This window comes from Salmo salar, chromosome ssa14 (genome assembly GCF_905237065.1).
Source record: "Salmo salar chromosome ssa14, Ssal_v3.1, whole genome shotgun sequence".
NCBI lineage: Eukaryota > Metazoa > Chordata > Actinopteri > Salmoniformes > Salmonidae > Salmo > Salmo salar.
The window spans coordinates 44,973,352-44,989,452 of record NC_059455.1 but is presented as its reverse complement, the minus strand read 5'-3'; the positions used below and the strand labels follow the sequence as shown (position 1 = coordinate 44,989,452).

At 46.1% G+C, this 16,101-nt stretch overlaps 1 protein-coding gene and 1 long non-coding RNA gene across 2 annotated transcripts; both read right to left on the bottom strand.

Annotated features, from left to right (window-relative positions):
* Positions 1-1,190: 1,190 nt before the first annotated feature.
* On the bottom strand, positions 1,191-5,314 carry LOC106569623 (bone morphogenetic protein 2-like). The gene is made up of 5 exons (XM_045694448.1): positions 3,510-5,314; positions 3,158-3,294; positions 2,912-3,034; positions 2,636-2,831; positions 1,191-2,135 (listed from the first exon to the last, which is right to left on the bottom strand). Exons 1-5 carry the CDS (start codon positions 3,859-3,861, stop codon positions 1,714-1,716), a joined length of 1,230 nt encoding a protein of 409 aa, XP_045550404.1. The 5' UTR covers positions 3,862-5,314; the 3' UTR covers positions 1,191-1,713.
* A 1,200-nt stretch (positions 5,315-6,514) lies between these two features.
* Positions 6,515-15,649, bottom strand: LOC106569624 (uncharacterized). Its single transcript, XR_001320521.2, has 3 exons — positions 15,514-15,649; positions 9,527-9,579; positions 6,515-7,530 (listed from the first exon to the last, which is right to left on the bottom strand). It is a non-coding gene; the product is annotated as an uncharacterized lncRNA (long non-coding RNA).
* Between the last annotated feature and the right edge of the window lie 452 nt (positions 15,650-16,101).

Below are 16,101 nucleotides of genomic sequence, written 5' to 3'. Positions count from 1 at the left end.
CAAAAAACAGCCCCAGACAATTATTCCTTCTCCACCAAACTTTACTGTTGGCACTATGCATTGGGGCAGGTAGCATTCTCCTGGCATTCGCCAAACCCAGTTTCGGCCATCAGACTGCCAGATGGTGAAGCGTGATTTATCACTCCAGAGAATGCATTTCCACTGCTCCGGAGTCCAATGGGGGCACGCTTCACACAACTCCAGCTGGCACTTGGCAGTGCCCATGGTGATCTTAGGCTTGAGTGCGGCTGCTCGGTCATGGAAACACATTTCATGAAGCTCCCGTCGAACAGTTATTGTGCTGACCTTGCTTCCAGAGGCAGTTTGGAACTCGGTAGTGAGTGTTGCAACCGAGGACAGACGATTTGTACACGCTTCAGCACTTGGCGGTCCTGTTCTGTGAGCTTGTGTGGCCTACCACTTCGCGGCTGAACTGTTGTTGCTCCTACATGTTTCCACTTCACAATAACAGCAGTTACAGTTGGCCGGGGAAGCTCTAGCAGGGCAGAAATTGTACGAACTGACTTGTTGGAAAGGTGGCATCCTATGACTGTGCCATGTTGAAAGTAATTGAGCTCTTCAGTAAGGCCATTCTACTGCCAGTGTTTGTCTATGGAGATTGCATGGCTGTGTGCTCGATTTTATACACCTGTCAGCAACGGATGTGGCTGAAATAGCCGAATTCACTAATTTGAAGGGGTGTCCACATACATTTGTATATATAGTGTATATCATAGATTATATAATTATAGCATATAGAATTATATATTCCTGTATATTGATGGACATCCTTAGTTACTAATCACTGAATCAGTCTGACAGTGACTTTGGTATAAAGGAATGTCCCATTCACACACAGAACAGAGCAGACCTGCCCCAGTTTAGGTCACTGTTTTTTCTCCATTCAATGCTTCATCTAACCTGTTGTAATGAAGACAGCTGTGACGTGTGTTGCTTTCTGTTCTCCAGCAAGGTGCCAGGCCATCATCTGTATGACTACACCGGCATGTAGGATCAATAGAACAGCAACGGTATGCTGTCTTCATCAGGCAAGCCATGGATATAGCTAGGAAAGTTTTCTAAATATAGAAGGCCGCCTTCTTGATATTAGTGGAATGTACCTACAGTACATCGTAGTTGATGTTTCTCAGTAAACTCATTCTGTCAAACAAAAAAATATTTCTTTTTCTCACAATTTATTAAAATGTTATAATGGTTCACAATCATCAATCATATAATATACACATTTACATCTGTCACAGGAAACCAAGTCATGCCCTGTCATATATTATAATTTCTACCTATGTACATATGTTACACGTAGGACTCTGCCTGCATACTGCTTCATCTTCATCTTCACCGCTGAGTGTAAGAGGCGGTTTTATACCAACACCTAGACTGAAATCTGATTTTAATATTTGTCCTCCTTTGCTTTTACACAATACAGCTTGGTCAGCGTTGTACAGCACCAGCCCTGTGGCAGCCATCCATCCACACAGAGCACAGTCGCATTCAGTTGGGTGCAAGATTACAGAACAATCAGATAGAAATACATCACATCCAACAAACATCATTCTCTGTCATGTAGAATGGTGTGAGCTCTATACAAGACATTTCTATCTGTGAGGGTTGCAACGTTGTGCCCTCCTGAATGAGACCCACTGCTGCTCCGCGTCAGCCATTTTGGTTTAACACAGTCACCCCCCGTCCAGCTCAATGGCAGCCGCAGCTTCCTGCCACCATGTCATCATACTGCTTCAGCACCACATTCTCATCATCATCAAAATACAGCAGGTTGATGGAGAAGAGCTTGTCTGGTACGCAGCACGGCGTCTCAATGCCTTTAGTCAGCTTCAGAGCGTTGATGATAGACTGGACGGTGGCGTGGTTAGTGGGTCTCATGTTCTGGCCCAGAGGGAAGGGGCAGGAGCCCTTACAGTGGTAGGCATTGTACCCCCGAGGCGACACGATCCACCCGGACCAGCCAATCTCCTCGAAGTCCACGTAGAGTGGCAGGCGCTGGCACGTCATCTTCTCTACGTCCTCGTCATAGTCCAGGGAGCGGGCGCTGCGGTGGAAGCCTGGGGCGTTGGGGAGGTTGGGCAGGTCGGGCACAGCTGGGGTCTCATTGGGATCTGGATAGGGAAAATGTAGAGTTGGTTTTGGAAATGTGGTTCCATTTGAACTGAATACACGCTCAATTAAAATGATTTACTATTGATATTAGGTTCAACAGAAAAAATAGAGTAGTAATACTGATTAAAGTACAAATAAACGATGATGTATTATGACAGAGACTATCATGTTGTGTTAATACACCAGTAATACAGTAATAACACATTAATAATAACTCGATAGTGTGTTAGTAATACAGTAATAACACATTAATAATAACTCGATAGTGTGTTAGTAATACAGTAATAACACATTAATAATAACTCGATAGTGTGTTAGTAATACAGTAATAACACATTGATAATAACTCGATAGTGTGTTAGTAATACAGTAATAACACATTAATAATAACTCGATAGTGTGTTAGTAATACAGTAATAATACATTAATAATAACTCGATAGTGTGGTAGTAATACAGTAATAACACATTAATAATAACTCGATAGTGTGGTAGGCTACCTTTGACTGTATTATCCAGAGCGGCTGCACGGCGGCCATCGTCAGTGAACAGCACCAGCATGGGCTGCTTGCTTTTATGGTGGTTACGGCCTGAAGAAAAACGCACCACCTTCTTATCCATCTGGCTTCCTCCCAGGGTCTGCACTGTGACCAGAAGACCCATGTTATTGCCCTCAACAGCCATCCAGGACCGCACCTTTATAGGGAGAGAGTTATTTTGGGTTAGGGGTGGATGGACGAATGGATGGTGGACGGGTGGATGGATGGGATACTTACAGCTTGTGTAATGGTGAACACTTCCCAGCCAGTGGAGTGGACAGGGATCAGTCTGGAAGACAGCAGCTTCTTCCCCTGAGTAATGTTCATTTTGCTGCTATTCAGAAGCTGGTAGACACTGATCTGTAGGGAATGAATGGATACATCATTAGCTTTGCATAGATTACTTTTGAGGAGGTAAAGGACAGTTGAGTCTCTGCATGTCTGCCATATACATATATAAATGGGTCACATTGAGTTGTATACCTGACAGAAGTGATATCTGTTGAATGTCGCAGAAGCCTGAGGCCGCAGCTTGAAGAGATGGAGTTCCGCGGTTAGAACCTTCTCACTCCTGGCCACCATGGACAAGTTGAACAGGAACTCAATTTGTTCACTGTGCACTGTGTACGGGAAGGATAATACTTATTGTCAAAATGAGTACGCAAAAGTGCCCTGATAAACCTAATACGTGCCTAATATCATGCGTAAAATACTATTTATTTGTAAACATTGCATAAGGTGAATCACTGGCGGGTGCAATAGCGATACAGGTATAGGCCTAACCTAATATAACTTATCTATCGACAGGGTCGAGGTTAAAATATCAAAATATTACGTTTGTCGAAGAAGCTGCGCACTGTATTCCCCTCCAGAATGTAGGGGTCCTTGGTAACGCCGTCCACATCTGCGACAGTGTTGTACAGGTCGACCATGTACTGAGGCGGCTGCTTGTCGCCCCGGAGGAGAGGAGCGTCCTCCATCCCAAACACCTCCAGCAGTCTCTTGATAGCTACAGAACGTACTTCTTCAGACTCGTTCTCCGTGGAAAAGTGGCTTTCCAAATAATTTAGTGATGGTCTTGCAGTAGCCATGCTCACTAACGTGGCAATGGCAGTGATCATCGCAACAGGTAACATCTCAGAGATAAAGTAATGGTGCATGGTTCTTGTTGTGGGTCCTTGGAGCATCTATGTCTTGTTCTCTATCATGCAGCCGAAGTCCGAAGTTAGAGTGACTGGAGAGCTTTGGAAGTTCCAGGTTTTATATCAAATGCTCCAGCATTGGCTACAGTGTCCCTAAACCCTCGGACAACAGCCATAAAAGATGCTATTTAGTCGCAAATGTAAATCAACAATCAGCGAATGTAAAGCAAGGCTAATTGTGGTGTTAACAAGGTGTGATCCGATTGTAGATTTAATTAAAACGGTCTTCTCAACGTCTGACGAGAAAATCGCAATTAAACAACTTTTCCTTTGAATAATAACTTGTGACTTATAGATTAGATAAATAATATCACAACAAAATATTTTCATGGTATTTAGGGACAAATTAAAGCTTTCATTAGGATAGAAAATATCGAGAAAAATGTCAAACCTCTCTGAGGACAGCACAGCCAAGGATGTTTGCTCACCGTAGGAGGTTAACCGCTTTATAATGGATCCATTAATTTCGACAAATGGGTATAATTTGGTAACGACACCTACTTCTATGAACAGAAAGAAAAGTCCTCCTAGTTGAGGATGTTTCCATTTGAATCCTCTCTCGGCTTCATCGCACCTGGTCAAATACACCTCCAGTTATGGTCTCTATACTCCAGTTAAAATCATTGAACCCATCTCGAAATATGCAAATTTGTCATTCATTGGTGTGGATAAAATGAGGCTTAGGTGTACTCTCGTGGATTTAAGGGATACATTACAGTGGACTGTTTTCATTCTAACATGCAATTACGCGTTTTATATCCGGCCTGAAGCATTCTTGTAAAAATATCTTGAATCCACTTTTTGAGATTGCCAATCTTCTGTGGCAATAATGTAGTCTCACATGTTCAGCCGTTATCAACTTTACAAACCGTCTCCCCTCTCTTTTTTTATGCATAGGCTCTATTTACGGAACACACCTTCATACAAACAACACAATTAATATATAGTATTATCAATGTATTACCTACACAACGTATTTATAATTTATCACGAATGAGAGTTAGGATATAGGAAGCTACAATGTGAATATTTACGCACCAACGACTTAGTGCCTCTTACGTGTCTTTCATTTCATTACGCGTGGCTTTTTAGTAAATTGTGAGAAATTCACAGTCCTTTTAAGATGAAGAATTTGTAACCACTTGGGTGGTAGCAAACAATAAAATACCTTTCAAGAAACTCGTACCATGCACTCTCTAAAGAGAAGCCCTTCAAAATATATGTTCTGTCGTTTATTTACTACATATGACACGTAATCCCTAAAGCCATAACATTTCTTGAGGAAGAAAGGAGAGCCCATGTTACAAACTGAAACCGTTGTTTTACACAACTATTTACACACGTGTGCCCCTTCAAACAGATCTTGTCCGTCGAATGTTTTCCTCAGATCACTATTTAAATTGATCGATTACAATTTTGTTATATTATGTTTAAGCCCTAACTATTGTCATTTAAAATATCTAAATTATACTAGGATTATCTTACACACAATATATATATATATATATATATATATATATATATATATATATATATATATATATATATATATATATATATATATATATATAAAGGTGAAATATATATATATATTTGTATTTATTTTAAAATCAGGTAAATCAATGAAGAATCAATGACACAAACTCCTTGCCTCTTCAACAAATGTTTGACTGTACTAACCTACAATTCACATTGCTCATTATAATGCCTATGGAAACCATATTGTGCAGCATGCCAAAATGCTAATATAGACACATATATATAAACCATATTGTGCAGCATGCCAAAATGTTAATATAGACAAATATATATAAACCATATTGTGCAACATTCCAAAATGCTAATATAGACAAATATATATAAACCATATTGTGCAGCATGCCAAAATGCTAATATAGACAAATATATATAAACCATATTGTGCAACATGCCAAAATGCTAATATATTTGTCTATATTAGCATTTTGGCATGCTGCACAATATGGTTTCCATAGGCATTATAATGAGCAATGTGAATTGTAGGTTAGTACAGTCAAACATTTGTTGAAGAGGCAAGGAGTTTGTGTCATTGATTCTTCATTGATTTACCTGATTTTAAAATAAATACAAAAGAATATATATTTCACCTTTATTTAACCAGGTAGGCCAGTTGAGAACAAGTTGTCATTTACAACTGCGACCTGGCCAAGATAAAGCAAAGCAGTTCCACACACTGATGCCTGATTGCCAGTTGATTCATGGTTTTGGAATACATTTTATCTACTTTTTTAAAAACATTTTTTTACATATAACACAAGAATAGCTTCAGCAAAGGGTTGCATTCAGAGACATCTGTAAGCTGTGGTAGTATAGTAATAACTATTGACTCAACATAGGCCTAGACTGAAGCCTAGAACCAGGTAGAGCTGAAGGTCCTAAAACAAGTTGAAGATCTTAACCACAAAGACACTCCATGTATATCAGACAGATGGTAAAACTTCATTTAGCTTATCAAAGTGTCACTGCTGTCACGTCCTGGCCAGTAAAAGGGGTTATTTGTCATTGTAGTTGGTCAGGGCGTGGCAGGGGGTGTTTGTTTTGTGTTTTGTGTTTTTTTGTCTAGGGGATTTTGGTTCTAGTTTTCATTTTCTATGTTCCGTTTTCCAGGTTTGGCCGAGTGTGGTTTCCAATCAGAGGCAGGTGTCTTTCGTTGTCTCTGATTGGAAGCCATACTTAGGCAGCCTGTTTTCCTTTGGGTTTTGTGGGTGGTTGTTTCTAGTATAGTCTATGCACCTTACTGGACTGTTTTTGTCATTTGTTTTGTGTTGATTAAGTGTTTTCTTTAATAAATAAGAGGATGAGCACTTTACCCGCTGCGTTTTGGTCCCCCTTCAATGACGAGTGTTACAACTGCAGCCATATAAATACATTTTTACGGGGGTTGTTTCTGGACCGGATGTGGCAGACTTCTGCAAGACAGTCTTAGGGGATGGTGGTCAGTGTATTATCCAGTAGAGGACATCATACAGAGGACTGGGGGTGGTGGTCAGTGTATTATCCAGTAGAGGACATCATATAGAGGACTGGGGATGGTGGTCAGTGTATTCTCCAGTAGAGGACATCATACAGAGGACTGGGGATGGTGGTCAGTGTATTCTCCAGTAGAGGACATCATACAGAGGACTGGGGGTGGTGGTCAGTGTATTATCCAGTAGAGGACATCATATAGAGGACTGGGGATGGTGGTCAGTGTATTATCCAGTAGAGGACATCATATAGAGGATTGGGGATGGTGGTCAGTGTATTCTCCAGTAGAGGACATCATATAGAGGACTGGGGATGGTGGTCAGTGTATTATCCAGTAGAGGACATCATATAGAGGATTGGGGATGGTGGTCAGTGTATTCTCCAGTAGAGGACATCATATAGAGGACTGGGGATGGTGGTCAGTGTATTCTCCAGTAGAGGACATCATATAGAGGACTGGGGATGGTGGTCAGTGTATTCTCTAGTAGAGGACTGGTTCAGGACTGGCAGAGACAAGAGGAGCTGGAGAAGACTGTGCAGATCTGGCCATGCTGGTTGAGGAATACGTGGCTGTTGTAGCCCAGAGGGACACAGGATTTAGTGGGTCTCTCAGCCCACAGATGGCATACTTCTAAATCAGAGGGGCTCCTGCAATACAGAGTGAAACAAAGTTATAAGAAGGTGAAGTGCTGTTGTGAAAAACCATGCATTTAATCCATAACCAAATATATCCCAGAGACGTCTAGGTCTGTGTTGTGCTGCACGATATCCAAGAGTAAACACATTTCTCAAACATACACATCAAACCTGTTCACCAGAAATAATATAGGCCTTCACGCAATATAAGTGTATCACTACAATATATGCAACAATCACAAGCTGAGGACACTTGGAGGAAGTGTGAAGAAGAAACCACACCAAACAAGTGGTATTTAAACAACAGCAGCCTAACTTTATGGGTGTAGCAAAGTGTTAGAGCTAACAGCTTGCAGGCAGTTGTTATGAGAGAGGAGATGGGAGGCAGGAGGAGGAGAGCTGGAGTGCTGCAGGGAGGAGGAGGAGGAGAGGAGAGCTGGGGTACTGAAGGGAGGAAGAGGAGGAGGAGAGCTGGGGAGCTGCAGGGAGGAGGAGGAGGAGGAGAGGAGAGCTGGGGTACTGAAGGGAGGAAGAGGAGGAGGAGGGCTGGGGAGCTGCAGGGAGGAGGAGGAGGAGAGAGCTGGGGTGCTGCAAGGAGGAGGAGGAGGAGGAGAGGAGAGCTGGGGTACTGAAGGGAGGAAGAGGAGGAGGAGAGCTGGGGTACTGTAGGGAGGAGGAGGAGAGGAGAGCTGGGGAGCTGCAGGGAGGAAGAGGAGGAGGAGAGCTGGGGTGTGGGAGGGAGGAAGAGGAGGAGAAGAGCGGGGGTGATGCAGGGAGAAAGTGGAGGAGGAGAGAGCTGGGGTGCTGCAGGGAGGAAAAGGAGGAGGAGAGGAGAACTGGGGTGCTGCAGGAAGGAAGAGGAGGAGGAGAGCTGGGGAGCTGCAGGGAGGAAGAGGAGGAGGAGAGGAGAACTGGGGTGCTGCAGGGAGGAAGAGGAGGAGGAGAGCTGGGGAGCTGCAGGGAGGAAGAGGAGGAGGAGAGGAGAGCTGGGGTACTGAAGGGAGGAAGAGGAGGAGGAGAGGAGAGAAGGGGTGCTGAAGGGAGGAAGAGGAGGAGGAGAGGAGAGAAGGGGTGCTGCAGGGAGGAAAAGGAGGAGGAGAGGAGAACTGGGGTGCTGCAGGGAGGAAGAGGAGGAGAGGAGAACTGGGGTGCTGCAGGGAGGAAGAGGAGGAGGAGAGCTGGGGAGCTGCAGGGAGGAAGAGGAGGAGGAGAGGAGAACTGGGGTGCTGCAGGGAGGAAGAAGAGGAGGACAGCTGGGGAGCTCCAGGGAGGAAGAGGAGGAGGAGAGGAGAGCTGGGGTACTGAAGGGAGGAAGAGGAGGAGGACAGCTGGGGAGCTGCAGGGAGGAAGAGGAGGAGGAGAGGAGAGCTGGGGTACTGAAGGGAGGAAGAGGAGGAGGAGAGGAGAGCTGGGGTACTGAAGGGAGGAAGAGGAGGAGGAGAGGAGAGAAGGGGTGCTGAAGGGAGGAAGAGGAGGAGGAGAGGAGAGAAGGGGTGCTGAAGGGAGGAAGAGAAGGAGGAGAGGAGAGCTGGGGTACTGAAGGGAGGAAGAGGAGGAGGAGAGGAGAACTGGGGTGCTGAAGGGAGGAAGAGGAGGAGGAGAGGAGAGAAGGGGTGCTGAAGGGAGGAAGAGGAGGAGGAGAGGAGAGAAGGGGTGCTGAAGGGAGGAAGAGAAGGAGGAGAGGAGAGCTGGGGTACTGAAGGGAGGAAGAGGAGGAGGAGAGGAGAACTGGGGTGCTGAAGGGAGGAAGAGGAGGAGGAGAGGAGAACTGGGGTGCTGAAGGGAGGAAGAGGAGGAGGAGAGGAGAGAAGGGGTGCTGAAGGGAGGAAGAGGAGGAGGAGAGGAGAGAAGGGGTACTGTAGGGAGGAAGAGAAGGAGGAGAGCTGGGGTACTGTAGGGAGGAAGAGGAGGAGAGGAGAGCTGGGGTACTGTAGGGAGGAAGAGGAGGAGGAGAGCTGGGGTACTGTAGGGAGGAAGGGTGGGAGGGAGCAGCTGTGTTCTAGTTTACCTGAGAAGACAGCGGTTTCCTGTGGTGCAGCCTCATCTGCCCACATCTATTTCCTGTTGAGACATTAGCAACACAGAGAAAAGGCCATCTATTATCTACTTCACTTGCTTTGGCAATGTTAACATATGTTTCCCATGCCAATAAAGCCCCTTGAATTGAATTGAAAAGTCCATCAGCAATCAGCTCACCACAGGCCAGCCCACCAGCAGGGAGATCTACTAAACGTGATTTGACACCTGCAGGGTCCATTTGTGTTTGCTCTCCTCACACCTTTTGTGAGAGTGGGTGGCAGACAGCTTTATAAGCTCAAACACTCAGACAGACACAGGAGTTAGATGAGTTAAATACTCTAACGACATGCAGCTGTCTTTCTTCTCTTTCTACGTTCACATTTAAAAAATATATATATATATTTATTTTAACCTTTATTTAACTAGGCAAGTCAGTTAAGAACAAATTCTTATTTACAATGGCGGCCTACCCCGTTCAAACCCGGACCAATTGTGCACTGCCCTATGGGACTCCCAATCATGGCCGGATGTGATACAGCCTGGATTCAAACCAAGGACTGTAGTACCGCCTCTTGCACTGAGATGCAGTGCCTTAGACCACTGCGCCACTCGGGAGCCCTCAAATTGTATTTGTCACATGCGCCGAATAAAACAGGTGTAGACCTTACAGTGAAATGCTTACTTACAAGCCCTTAACTAACAATGCAGTTAAGAAAAATAACAGTAGCTAGACTATATACAGGGGGTACCGGTACAGAGTCCATGTGTGGGGGCACAGGTTAGTCAAGATAATTGAGGTAATATGTACATGTAGGTAGAGGTAAAGTGACTATGCATAGATAATAAACAGAGAGTAGCAGCAGCGTAAAAGAGAGGGGTGGGGGCCAATGCAAATAGTCTGGGTTGCCATTTGATTAGCTGTTCACGAGTCTTATGGCTTGGGGGTAGAAGCTGTTCAGAACCTTTTGGACCTAGACTCGACCCTCTGGTACTGCTTGCTGTGCGGTAGCCGAGAGAACAGTCTATGACTAGGTTGGTTGGAGTCTTTGACCATTTTTAGGGCCTTCCTCTGACACATTATTGCTTAACATGAAACACAGTGTAAAATCTATAGAATGGAATATTACATTTTACTTCAACAAGTTGTAGGTAAACACTCTTGTTCTCTCTCATCCCTGTGTAAGCTTGCAGATATGTAACCATGAGTAATGTTTTATTTCATTTTCTCCTAAACCAAGACATAGTCTGTTTAAATCCCTCCAGTCGAACATCATAAAGACAGTGATTACAATCATTTCCATATTCAACCAAACTCACTGAAGTCATGGCCAGTCCATACAGTATCTCCCTGCCAAGAAGATAGACCGTGTGATAAAGCCATTCCAACATTCAGTATAACCTGTGTTGGCTTATGTGTATAAAGAGAACACAACACAACACCTAACCTTCACATCCTATAGCGTTTCACGCCTGCTGTATCTGTCTGTCTGTGTGGTGCCAACCAGTAGGGAGTGGATTGGATTGGATGTGCGGGGGAAACGGATCTATAAGCTTTGACTTCCAGATGGAATCTCTAACTTCCTCTACTTTCTTATCACTCATATGAATTAGATCAGGCTAGGGGCTGGATTGGACCGTAGCGCCCGAAGATCTGCAATTGTAGCGCGCTTGAAATGTAAAGGTGATTTCCAATTGAGCTGACATAGACAGCGTTTACCGCGAATGGATCCTCTGCGAACGTGGAAACATTGTCTTTACATGCAATGCTGATCTTTTGAGCTACTGATTTAATTCAGCCCTAGAGCTAATTACAGTCCTTTAGTCCAGGTCTTTAAAGTTTATTATTAAAATTAGGGCAAAGTAGAGAGGCAACATATGTTCTCAGGGAGGCAACGGATAAGAGAAAATAGTGGCGGTTTTACTGGGGTTTCTCTTTGCTATTTTTGGAGATCATTATTAAAATTATCCAAGATTCAGAGAGACAGAAACACAGGACACTGTCTGCAACGTGAACTCACCTTGAGTTTCTCCTCTTTGACTCCGTCGTCATCGTAGACTATTTCATAGTAGTACTCTATGTAAGGAACTCTGAAGGAGCTCTCATTCAGCTCACAAGTCTCCACTGTCTGGATCAGGTCTCCCTTGTTAGTGTTACGCCCTGACCTTAGAGATCTTTTTATTCTCTATTTTTGGTTAGGTCAGGGTGTGACTAGGGTGGGTAATCTAGATGTTATATTTCTATGTTGGCCTGATATGGTTCCCAATCAGAGGCAGCTGTCTATCGTTGTCTCTGATTGGGGATCATATTTAGGCAGCTTTTTCCCGCCTGTTGTTTGTGGGATCTTATTTTGAGTTAGTGCATGTTGCACCTCTGTCGTCACGGTTTGTTATTTTGTTTATAGTTTATTGTATGTCTTGCGAAGTTTCACATATTAATAAAGATGTGGAACGATTCTCACGCTGCACCTTGGTCCTTCTCTACACACAATCGTAACAGAAGATCCCACCAAAAACGGACCAAGCAGCGTGGCCAGGATGAGTGGACATGGGAGGAAATCCTGAATGGAGAAGGACCCCAATGGTGGAACAAGCTCCCTCACGACGCCAGGACAGCGGAGTCAATCACCACCTTCCGGAGACACCTGAAACCCCACCTCTTTAAGGAATACCTAGGATAGGATAAAGTAATCCTTCTAACCCCCCCTTAAAAGATTTAGATGCACTATTGTAAAGTGGTTATTCCACTGGATATCATAAGGTGAATGCACCATTTTGTAAGTCGCTCTGGATAAGAGCGTCTGCTAAATGACTTAAATGTAATGTAAATGTGAGAAGGGCCCTGGACGCGGAGTGGAGAGTATCGCCGTTCAAGGGAGGAGATGGAGGCAGCAAGAGAGGAACGGCGGCGACATGAAGAATTAGAACAACAACGGAAGCCCGAGAGGCAGCTCTAAAATATTTTTTTTGGGGGGGGGCACATGGGGAGATTGGTCAGGGTTTAAACCTGAGCCAACTCCCCGTGGGGAGCGTGTGACCGGTCAGGCACCGTGTTATGCGGTGATGAGCACTGTATCTCCAGTGCGCATTCACAGCCTGGTGCGCTCGTTGCTGGCTCCCCGCATTTGCTGGGCTAGAGTGGGCATTCAGCCAGGACGGGTGGTGCCGGCTCAGCGCTCCTGGTCTCCAGTACGTCTCCTCGGTCCAGGATATCCTGCGCCGGCTCCACGCACTGTGTCGCCAGTACGCCTTCACAGCCCAGTGCGTCCTGTGCCAGCGCCCCGCACTAGCCGGGCTAAAGTGAGCATCCAGCCAGGACGGGTTGTGCCAGCTCTATGCTCCAGTGCGCCTCCACGGCCCAGTATATCCTGTGCCTGCTCCACGCACCCAGCCTCCAGTGCGTCTCTCCAGCCTGGTACGCCCTGTGACTGCTCCATGCACCCGGCCTCCAGTGCGTCTCTCTAGCCTGGTACGCCCTGTGCCTGCTCCACGCACCCGGCCTCCAGTGCGTCTCTCCAGCCTGGTACGCCCTGTGCCTGCTCCACGCACCCGGCCTCCAGTACGTCTCTCCAGCCTGGTACGCCCTGTGCCTGCTCCTCACACTCTTCCTGAAGTGCGTGTCCCCAGTCAGGGATGTCCTGTGCCTGCTCCCCGCACTCGCCCTGAGGTGCGTGTCACCAGTCTGGTGCCACCTGTCCCGGCTCCACGCACCAGGCATCCGGCGACAGTTCCCAGTCCAGAGCTTCTGGCGACAGTTCCCAGTCCAGAGCTTCCGGCGACGGTTCCCGGTCCAAAGCTTCCGGCAACAGTTCCCGGTCCAGAGCTTCCGGCGACAGTTCCCAGTCCAGAGGTTCCGGCGACGGTTCCCAGTCCAGAGCTTCCGGCGACGGTTCCCGGTCCAGAGCTTCCGGCGACGGTTCCCGGTCCAGAGCTTTCGGCGACAGTTCCCCATTCAGAGCTTCCGGCGACGGTTCCCCGTCCAGACCTTCTGGCGACGGTTCCCAGTCCAGAGCTTCCGGCGACAGTTCCCAGTCCAGAGCTTCCGGCGACAGTTCCCAGTCCAGAGCTTCCGGCGACGTTTCACAGTCCGGAACCCCCTGAGACGGCTTACAGTCTGGAACCTCCTGAGACGGCTTACAGTCCGTAACCTCCTGAGATGGCTTACAGTCCGGAACCTCCTGAGACGGTCCACAGTCCGGAACCTCCAGCGACGATCCACGGCCCGAAGCCTCCAGCGACGATCCACGGCCCGGAGCCTCCAGCGACGGTCGGCGGTCTGGAGCCTCCAGCGACGGTCCGGAGCCTCCAGCGACGGTCGGCGGTCCAGAGCCTCCAGCGGGGGTTCCCAGTCCGGAACCTTCTGCGGCGATCTACGGTCCGGAGTCCCTGGCGATGATCCACGTTCCGGAGTCCCCGGCGACGATCCACGGTCCGGAGTCTCCGGCGATGATCCACGGTCCAGGTCCCCCGGCGACGATCCACGGTCCGGAGCTTCCGGCGACGATCCTTGAACCAGAGTCGCCACTGAAGATGGCGGATCCGCGAGCGGAGCAGGGTCTACGTCCCGCACCGGAGCCGCCACCGAGGCTAGATGCCCACCCGGACCCTCCCCTATAGAGTCAGGTTTTGCGGCCGGAGTCCGCACTTTTGGGGGGGGTACTGTCACGCCCTGACCTTAGATCTTTTTATTCTCTATTTTTGGTTAGGTCAGGGTGTGACTAGGGTGGGTGATCTAGATGTTATATTTCTATGTTGGCCTGATATGGTTCCCAATCAGAGACAGCTATCTATTGTTGTCTCTGATTGGGGATCATATTTAGGCAGCTTTTTCCCACTTGTAGTTTGTGGGATCTTATTTTGAGTTAGTGCATGTTGCACCTCTGTCGTCACGGTTTGTTATTTTGTTTATAGTTTATTGTATGTCTTGCGAAGTTTCACATATTAATAAAGATGTGGAACGATACTCACGCTGCGCCTTGGTCCTTCTCTACACACAATCGTGACAGTTAGGGGCCTCCACCAGGGCAGAGTCAAACTCAATGGGCACGCAGGAGAACCCATCTGAGAAAGATACATTATAATATAGCAATATATCATACTGTCACTTTTGGCAGACACTTTTATCCAATGCGACTTACTGTCATACCTGCATACATTTTACGTATGGTGGTGCTGGGGTATTATGTATTCAATTAGGATGTTATTAATTATTACATTATTATGGTTGCTTATGACCAGTGACATTATGGCTGCTTATGACCAGTGACATTATGGCTGCTTATGACCAGTGACATTATGGCTGCTTATGACCAGTGACATTATGGCTGCTTATGACCAGTGACTTTATAGCTGCTTATGACCAGTGACTTTATGGCTGCTTATGACCAGTGACATTATGGCTTTTTATGACCAGTGACTTTATGGCTGCTTATGACCAGTGACTTTATGGCTGCTTATGACCAGTGACATTATGGCTGCTTATAACCAGTGACTTTATAGCTGCTTATGATCAGTGACTTTATGGCAGCTTATGACCAGTGACATTCTGAACATGGTAATGTATCATGATACTCAGTTGACCTATTTCGTGTATTTTGAGTCCATTCACGTGACAAGACAATAGGTTCTATTGGGCCCTATAGCCTCTGTGGCTACAATTTAATTATCAGTGTGCACATAAATTCGAGATGTGAATAATGATTGATTGACATTAACTCAATGAACGATTGTTGAGACTGCAATAAGTTATATGACATAAATAAAATAACAATTTAGAACAAATGTATAACACATAAAATATAAATGATAAAATGTTCAGTTTCAGACTACAGGTAAATCCATGAAAATTGTGACACTTTTGTGCGCACATTTTTACAAATTGAACCTTTTTACTCAAATCTCCCATTGACATCAGTGCATGTTTAAACAAATTGAATGTTTTTGTACACTCTTTCCAAATGTTTTGGGACGGATACACACCTGGCGAACCTTTCGAACAGGAACAGCTTCCCACATCAATGACCGTCTCGTATGGCGTCTCAAAGAAGTACGTCTTGAGCGCGGAAACCCGGGCACATTGTGTCAGTCTGTTTTCACAATGGCATTCCTCTATGACCCCCCCCCCTCCCCTAGGGGACCCTGGAACAGCAGCGCCCTGTCCACTCTCACCCCGGTCGGCTCACAGTTATGGTTCACCCCGCAGGATGGAAACTGGCCAGAAGTCTCGGCACTGGTTGGAGTGGAAGGTTCGCGCACTCTCACCTTTTAAAAAGAAAACAAAGACAAGAGACGTCATTAATCTGGGACTAGTTTGATATTTATACATAGATCTGGAACGAATATGTATGTTTCCGAATGGAATAGCAAATGTTTTTGTTATTTATTCATAAAATTCACAAATTAGTAGACCTTTATTCTTTACTGATAGTGATGAATTTGGAGCGCTCTCTTGTGGTCGTTTTAGGAACTGCTCACGTACTTTTTTGCTCCTGAGGTATTCCAGTATGGAGGAGTGTTTGGTCTGCTGTGATCCTCCATCCTCGTGTGATGTCCTGCTGGGTTCTCCCC

Excerpts from the sequence above, each read along its gene's own strand:
- LOC106569623 (XM_045694448.1), bottom strand. The coding sequence starts at position 3,861 with ATGCTCCAAGGACCCACAACAAGAACCATGCACCATTACTTTATCTCT. Across the intron at positions 2,832-2,911 it reads TGTTCACCATTACACAAGCT|GTGCGGTCCTGGATGGCTGT; the intron begins GTAAGTATCCCA and ends CTCCCTATAAAG. Across the intron at positions 2,136-2,635 it reads TCTGGATAATACAGTCAAAG|ATCCCAATGAGACCCCAGCT; the intron begins GTAGCCTACCAC and ends TTCCCTATCCAG.